Below are 8,789 nucleotides of genomic sequence, written 5' to 3'. Positions count from 1 at the left end.
TTTTTGAATATTTCTCCGAAATATATTTATGCCGATACTAAATCTTTGCTTTATTGATTTTATTATTAATGCGTGATCACCGGCAAGATTCAGCACGCTGAGGTCGCAGGTCGCAACTGTTCCTCACGACTAAGTGGATCTTCTGAACCTGAGGTGGTGTTGGTGGTTAGTCCACGACGTTCGACAATAATTGGATTTTCGACCAACATCTGCTGAACGTAAGTAACGTTCCTCTTCTTTCGGGTCTCTTATTCTGGAACTATTTTATTTATTTCTTGTGGAATTATGATAATTGACTAACGTTTCCTACTCCTAAAAATCTGAAGTTTATGTAACTGGATTAAAGGAAAAACCTACCGACTTTATGTTTTTTCTTTATATTTCAAAATATTTCAAAATATTTTAGTAAAAATTTAGTAAAAATTAGTGTTTAGTGTTTTAGTAAAAACAATTTATAATGTATTAGATTAAGCATTATTTACAAATTATTAGCCATTGTCTGTCTAAATTCACTCCAAACCATATCCAACTCGTAATTGCCTCAATGCCGTTTACTTAGTTCAATGTGATTCCGCTTGGCTAATGATGTTCCGGAGGTGTTCCAACATTTGCACGTTTTTTGAATATTTCTCCGAAATATATTTATGTCGATTCTTAATCTTTGCTTTATTGATTTTATTATTAATGCGTGATCGCCGGCAAGATTCAGCACGCTGAGGTCGCAACTATTCCTCACGACTAAGTGGTTCTTCTTAACCTGAGGTGGTGTTGGTTGTTGGTCCACGACGTTCGATAATAATTGGATTTTCGACTAATATCTGCTGAAGGTAACGTTCCTCTTCTTTCTGATAAGTTTTCTTATAGAGTCTCAGTTCCTCTGACATATCGCGCTCGATAGTGGTCAGTTTAATTTGTTGTACTTCTGGCGAAAAGTTTTGCATATTATGTGCATACCTACGTATTTTGAAAATATATAAAAGGTGGAGTAATTGTGTTATCCACATTATTGTGTTTATAATTTTATCTATATAACTATGTAGATTTAGTAAAATTTAATATGTCCGTCTAAATTCACTCCAAACCTTGTCCAGCTCGTAATTGCCTCAATGCCGTTTCACTTAGTCCATTACGAATTAAATGTGATTCCGCATGTCTTATGATGTTCCGGAGGTGTTCCAACATTTGTACATTTTTTGAATATTTCTCCGAAATATATTTATGCCGATATTTAATCTTTGCTTTATTGATTTTATTATTAATGCGTGATCGCCGTCAAGATACAGCACGCTGAGGTCGCAACTGTTCCTCATGACTAAATGGTTCTTCTGAACCTGAGGTGGTGTTGGTGGTTAGTCCGCGACGTTCGACAATAATTGGATTTTCGACCAATATCTGCTGAACGTAACGTTCCTCTTCTTTCGGGTCTCTTATTCTGCAACTATTTTATTTATTTCTTGTGCAATTATGATAATTGACTAACGTTTCCTACTCCTAAAAATCTGAAGTTTATGTAACTGGATTAAAGGAAAAACCTACCGACTTTATGTTTTTTCTTTATATTTCAAAATATTTCAAAATATATAAAATTAATACGAGTATATTAGATATAATATATTTTATATTAAATCATACTTGTGTTTTAGTAAAAATAATTTATAATGTATTAGATTAAGCTTTATTTACAAATTATTAGCCATTGTCTGTCTAAATTCACTCCAAACCATATCCAACTCGTAATTGCCTCAATGCCGTTTACTTAGTTCATTACGAGTTAAATGTGATTCCGCTTGGCTAATGATGTTCCGGAGGTGTTCCAACATTTGCACGTTTTTTGAATATTTCTCCGAAATATATTTATGTCGATTCTTAATCTTTGCTTTATTGATTTTATTATTAATGCGTGATCGCCGGCAAGATTCAGCACGCTGAGGTCGCAACTATTCCTCACGACTAAGTGGTTCTTCTTAACCTGAGGTGGTGTTGGTTGTTGGTCCACGACGTTCGATAATAATTGGATTTTCGACTAATATCTGCTGAAGGTAACATTCCTCTTCTTTCTGATAAGTTTTCTTATAGAGTCTCAGTTCCTCTGACTTATCGCGCTCGATAGTGGTCAGTTCAATTTGTTGTACTGCTGGCGAAAAATTTTGCATATTATGTGCATACCTACGTATTTTGAAAATATATAAAAGGTGGAGTAATTGTGTTATCCATTATTGTTTTTATAATTTTATCTATATAACTATGTAGATTTAGTAAAATTTAATATGTCCGTCTAAATTCACTCCAAACCATGTCCAGCTCGTAATTGCCTCAATGCCGTTTCACTTAGTCCATTACGAATTAAATGTGATTCCGCATGTCTTATGATGTTCCGGAGGTGTTCCAACATTTGTACATTTTTTGAATATGTCTCCGAAATATATTTATGTCCATACTTAATCTTTGCTTTATTGATTTTATTATTAATGCGTGATCGCCGTCAAGATACAGCACGCTGAGGTCGCAACTGTTCCTCATGACTAAATAGTTCTTCTGAACCTGAGGTGGTGTTGGTGGTTAGTCCGCAACGTTCGACAATAATTGGATTTTCGACCAATATCTGCTGAACGTAACGTTCCTCTTCTTTCGGGTCTCTTATTCTGGAACTATTTTATTTATTTCTTGTGGAATTATGATAATTGACTAATGTTTCCTACTCCTAAAAATCTGAAGTTTATGTAACTGGATTAAAGGAAAAACCTACCGACTTTATGTTTTTTCTTTATATTTCAAAATATTTCAAAATATATAAAATTAATACGAGTATATTAGATATAATATATTATATTAAATCATACTTGTGTTTTAGTAAAAATAATTTATAATGTATTAGATTAAGCATTATTTACAAATTATTAGCCATTGTCTGTCTAAATTCACTCCAAACCATATCCAACTCGTAATTGCCTCAATGCCGTTTACTTAGTTCATTACGAGTTAAATGTGATTCCGCATGGCTAATGATGTTCCGGAGGTGTTCCAACATTTGCACGTTTTTTGAATATGTCTCCGAAATATATTTATGTCGATTCTTAATCTTTGCTTTATTGATTTTATTATTAATGCGTGATCGCCGGCAAGATTCAGCACGCTGAGGTCGCAACTATTCCTCACGACTAAGTGGTTCTTCTTAACCTGAGGTGGTGTTGGTTGTTGGTCCACGACGTTCGATAATAATTGGATTTTCGACTAATATCTGCTGAAGGTAACGTTCCTCTTCTTTCTGATAAGTTTTCTTATAGAGCCTCAGTTCCTCTGACATATCGCGCTCGATAGAGGTCAGTTTAATTTGTTGTACTTCTGGCGAAAAGTTTCGCATATTATGTGCATACCTACATATTTTGAAAATATATAAAAGGTGGAGTAATTGTGTTATCCACATTATTGTGTTTATAATTTTATCTATATAACTATGTAGATTTAGTAAAATTTAATATGTCCGTCTAAATTCACTCCAAACCTTGTCCAGCTCGTAATTGCCTCAATGCCGTTTCACTTAGTCCATTACGAATTAAATGTGATTCCGCATGTCTTATGATGTTCCGGAGGTGTTCCAACATTTGTACATTTTTTGAATATTTCTCCGAAATATATTTATGCCGATACTTAATCTTTGCTTTATTGATTTTATTATTAATGCGTGATCGCCGTCAAGATACAGCACGCTGAGGTCGCAACTGTTCCTGATGACTAAATGGTTCTTCTGAACCTGAGGTGGTGTTGGTGGTTAGTCCGCGACGTTCGACAATAATTGAATTTTCGACCAATATCTGCTGAACGTAACGTTCCTCTTCTTTCGGGTCTCTTATTCTGCAACTATTTTATTTATTTCTTGTGGAATTATGATAATTGACTAACGTTTCCTACTCCTAAAAATCTGAAGTTTATGTAACTGGATTAAAGGAAAAACTACCGACTTTATGTTTATTCTTTGTACTCATAATTTATATTTCAAAATATATAAAATTAATACGAGTATATTAGATATAATATATTTTATATTAAATCACACTTGTGTTTTAGTAAAAATAATTTATAATTAAGTAGATTAAGCATTATTTGCCAATTATTAGCCATAGTCCGTTTAAATTCATTCCAAAACATATCCAGCTCGTAATTGCCTCAATGCCGTTTCACTTAGTACATTACGAATTAAATGTGATTCCGCTAGGCTAATGATGTTCCGGAGGTGTTCCAACATTTGTACATTTTTTGAATATTTCTCCGAAATATATTTATGCCGATACTAAATCTTTGCTTTATTGATTTTATTATTAATGCGTGATCGCCGGCAAGATTCAGCACGCTGAGGTCGCAGGTCGCAACTGTTCCTCACGACTATGTGGTTCTTCAGAACCTGAGGTGGTGTTGGTGGTTAGTCCACATTTGTACATTTTTTGAATATTTCTCCGAAATATATTTATGCCGATACTAAATCTTTGCTTTATTGATTTTATTATTAATGCGTGATCGCCGGCAATATTCAGCACGCTGAGGTCGCAGGTCGCAACTGTTCCTCACGACTAAGTGGTTCTTCTGAACCTGAGGTGGTGTTGGTGGTTAGTCCACGACGTTCGACAATAATTGGATGTTCGACCAACATCTGCTGAACGTAACGTTCCTCTTCTTTCGGGTCTCTTATTCTGCAACTATTTTGTTTATTTCTTGTGGAATTATAATAATTGACTAACGTTTCCTACTCCTAAAAATCTGAAGTTCATGTAACTGGATTAAAGGAAAAACCTACCGACTTTATGTTTTTTCTTTGTACTCATAATTTATATTTCAAAATATATAAAATGAATACGAGTATATCAGATATAATATATTTTATATTAAATCACACTTGTGTTTTAGTAAAAATAATTTATAATTAATTAGATTAAGCATTATTTGCATATTATTAGCCATTGTCCGTTTAAATTCACTCCAAATCATATCCAGCTCGTAATTGCCTCTATGCCGCTTCACTTAGTACGTTACGAATTAAATGTGATTCCGCTAGGCTAATGATGTTCCGGAGGTGTTCCAACATTTGTACATTTTTTTGAATATTTCTCCGAAATATATTTATGCCGATACTAAATCTTTGCTTTATTGATTTTATTATTAATGCGTGATCGCCGGCAAGATTCAGCACGCTGAGGTCGCAGGTCGCAATTGTTCCTCACGACTAAGTGGTTCTTCTGAACCTGAGGTGGTGTTGGTGGTTAGTCCACGACGTTCGACAATAATTGGATGTTCGACCAACATCTGCTGAACGTAACGTTCCTCTTCTTTCGGGTCTCTTATTCTGCAACTATTTTGTTTATTTCTTGTGGAATTATAATAATTGACTAACGTTTCCTACTCCTAAAATTCTGAAGTTCATGTAACTGGATTAAAGGAAAAACCTACCGACTTTATGTTTTTTCTTTGTACTCATAATTTATATTTCAAAATATATAAAATTAATACGAGTATATCAGATATAATATATTTTACATTAAATCACACTTGTGGTTTAGTAAAAATAATTTATAATTAATTAGCTTAAGCATTATTTGCATATTATTAGCCATTGTCCGTTTAAATTCATTCCAAAACATATCCAGCTCGTAATTGCCTCTATGCCGTTTCACTTAGTACATTACGAATTAAATGTGATTCCGCTAGGCTAATGATGTACCGGAGGTGTTCCAACATTTGTACATTTTTTGAATATTTCTCCGAAATATATTTATGCCGATACTAAATCTTTGCTTTATTGATTTTATTATGAATGCGTGATCGCCGGCAAGATTCAGCACGCTGAGGTCGCAGGTCGCAACTGTTTCTCACGACTAAGTGGTTCTTCTGAACCTGAGGTGACGTTGGTGGTTAGTCCACGACGTTCGACAATAATTGGATTTTCGACCAACATCTGCTGAACGTAACGTTCCTCTGCTTTCGGGTCTCTTATTCTGCAACTATTTTGTTTATTTCTTGTGTAATTATAATAATTGACTAACGTTTCCTACTCCTAAAAATCTGAAGTTCATGTAACTGGATTAAAGGAAAAACCTACCGACTTTATGTTTTTTCTTTGTACTCATAATTTATATTTCAAAATATATAAAATTAATACGAGTATATCAGATATTATATATTTTATATTAAATCACACTTGTGTTTTAGTAAAAATAATTTATAATTAATTAGATTAAGCATTATTTGCATATTATTAGCCATTGTCCGTTTAAATTCATTCCAAAACATATCCAGCTCGTAATTGCCTCAATGCCGTTTCACTTAGTACATTACGAATTAAATGTGATTCCGCTAGGCTAATGATGTTCCGGAGGTGTTCCAACATTTGTACATTTTTTGAATATTTCTCCGAAATATATTTATGCCGATACTAAATCTTTGCTTTATTGATTTTATTATTAATGCGTGATCGCCGGCAAGATTCAGCATGCTGAGGTCGCAACTGTTCCTCACGACTAAGTGGTTCTTCTGAACCTGAGGTGGCGTTGGTGGTTAGTCCACGACGTTCGACAATAATTGGATTTTCGACCAACATCTGCTGAACGTAACGTTCCTCTTCTTTCGGGTCTCTTATTCTGCAACTATTTTGTTTATTTCTTGTGGAATTATAATAATTGACTAACGTTTCCTACTCCTAAAAATCTGAAGTTCATGTAACTGGATTAAAGGAAAAACCTACCGACTTTATGTTTTTTCTTTGTACTCATAATTTATATTTCAAAATATATAAAATGAATACGAGTATATTAGATATAACATATTTTAATATTAAATCACACTTGTGTTTTAGTAAAAATAATTTATAATTAATTAGATTAAGCATTATTTGCATATTATTAGCCATTGTCCGTTTAAATTCACTCCAAATCATATCCAGCTCGTAATTGTCTCAATGCCGTTTCACTTAGTACATTGTGACCGAAAGGTTTTCGGAAATTCTCATTTAAAATTCGCGCGCTGTATATTTTTCGATATTTTAAGTTATGTAGTTTGGCAGCACTGTCCTTATTTACTATGCCAAACATGAGCGCGATCTGCAGACAGTTCGTTTACGGCAGCTGTTGAAACCAGTTCACCTCAGTAGTGCGTTGCGAAAAAAACAATGGAAAAAAATATTGAACAAAGAGTTTGCATCAAATTTTGTTTTTCGAACGAAATTTCGTGTGCAGAATCGTTGCGAATGCTACAAAAGGCTTATGGGGAATCAGTTTTATCGAAAACTCAAGTTTATGAGTGGTACAAAGCCTTTCAGGACTGTCGTACGACCGTCGAAGACATGCCGCGTTCTGGACGACCTTCGACCTCTACCACCGACGAAAACATTGAAAAGGCAAAGGAAATCGTGTTCAAAAATCCTCATGTGAGTGTTAGAGAGATAGCACGAGAGCTAGGCATCGGTCGTGAGATGGCTCGTTTGATTTTGGTGGACAATTTGTGTATGCGACGTGTCAACGCCCGGCTTGTTCCGATTCACCTCAATTTGTTCAACATTATCAACGATTTTAAGGCCAAACATTCAATAAATACCATCGAACAGCCACCGTATTCACCTGATCTTGCACCGTGTGACTTTTTCCTGTTTCCCAACCTCAAATTACCACTCAGAGGAACGCGTTTTGAATCCATAGAAGACGTAAAACAGAATTCGCAGAGGGAACTCAAAGCCATACCGGAAAGCGCCTATAAAAATTGTTTTGATGATTGGAAGAAACGTTGCATTTGTGTATCGCTTCTAATGGAGCCTTATTTTTGAAGGAGATATAAAATAAATATTGATGAAGGTTAAGAATTTTGCGTTTTATTTAAAATTTCCCGAAAACTTTTCGGTCACAATGTACATTACGAATTAAATGTGATTCCGCTAGGCTAATGATGTTCCGGAGGTGTTCCAACATTTGTACATTTTTTGAATATTTCTCCGACTAAATTGCAGGTCGCAACTGTTTCTCACGAGTAAGTGGTTCTTCTGAACCTGAGGTGGTGTTGGTGGTTAGTCCACGACGTTCGACAATAATTGGATTTTCGACCAACATCTGCTGAACGTAACGTTCCTCTTCTTTCGGGTCTCTTATTCTGCAACTATTTTGTTTATTTCTTGTGGAATTATAATAATTGACTAACGTTTCCTACTCCTAAAAATCTGAAGTTCATGTAACTGGATTAAAGGAAAAACCTACCGACTTTATGTTTTTTCTTTGTACTCATAATTTATATTTCAAAATATATAAAATGAATACGAGTATATTAGATATAATATATTTTATATTAAATCACACTTGTGTTTTAGTAAAAATAATTTATAATTAATTAGATTAAGCATTATTTGCATATTATTAGCCATTGTCCGTTTAAATTCACTCCAAATCATATCCAGCTCGTAATTGTCTCAATGCCGTTTCACTTAGTACATTACGAATTAAATGTGATTCCGCTAGGCTAATGATGTTCCGGAGGTGTTCCAACATTTGTACATTTTTTGAATATTTCTCCGAAATATATTTATGCCGATACTAAATCTTTGCTTTATTGATTTTATTATTAATGCGTGATCGCCGGCAAGATTCAGCACGCTGAGGTCGCAGGTCGCAACTGTTCCTCACGACTAAGTGGTTCTTCTGAAACTGAGGTGGTGTTGGTGGTTAGTCCACGACGTTCGACAATAATTGGATTTTCGACCAACATCTGCTGAACGTAACGTTCCTCTTCTTTCGGGTCTCTTATTCTGCAACTATTTTGTT

At 34.4% G+C, this 8,789-nt stretch overlaps 1 protein-coding gene across 1 annotated transcript in view; it reads right to left on the bottom strand.

The window, feature by feature from the left end:
• Window positions 1-752: 752 nt before the first annotated feature.
• LOC119667311 (hypodermin-B-like) overlaps window positions 753-8,789 on the bottom strand; it is a gene marked incomplete at its 5' end in the record, with an annotated part of 39,291 nt that continues 31,254 nt past the window's right edge. Inside the window, one exon of the mRNA XM_038076601.1 lies at window positions 753-954. Coding sequence (XP_037932529.1) covers window positions 753-954 — 202 coding nt within the window. The remainder of the gene's footprint in view (window positions 955-8,789) is intronic.

This window comes from Teleopsis dalmanni, chromosome 1 (assembly GCF_002237135.1).
Source record: "Teleopsis dalmanni isolate 2A chromosome 1, ASM223713v2, whole genome shotgun sequence".
Lineage (NCBI taxonomy): Eukaryota > Metazoa > Arthropoda > Insecta > Diptera > Diopsidae > Teleopsis > Teleopsis dalmanni.
Note: the sequence above shows the minus strand (reverse complement) of the source record. Positions and strands in the feature narration are given on the sequence as shown.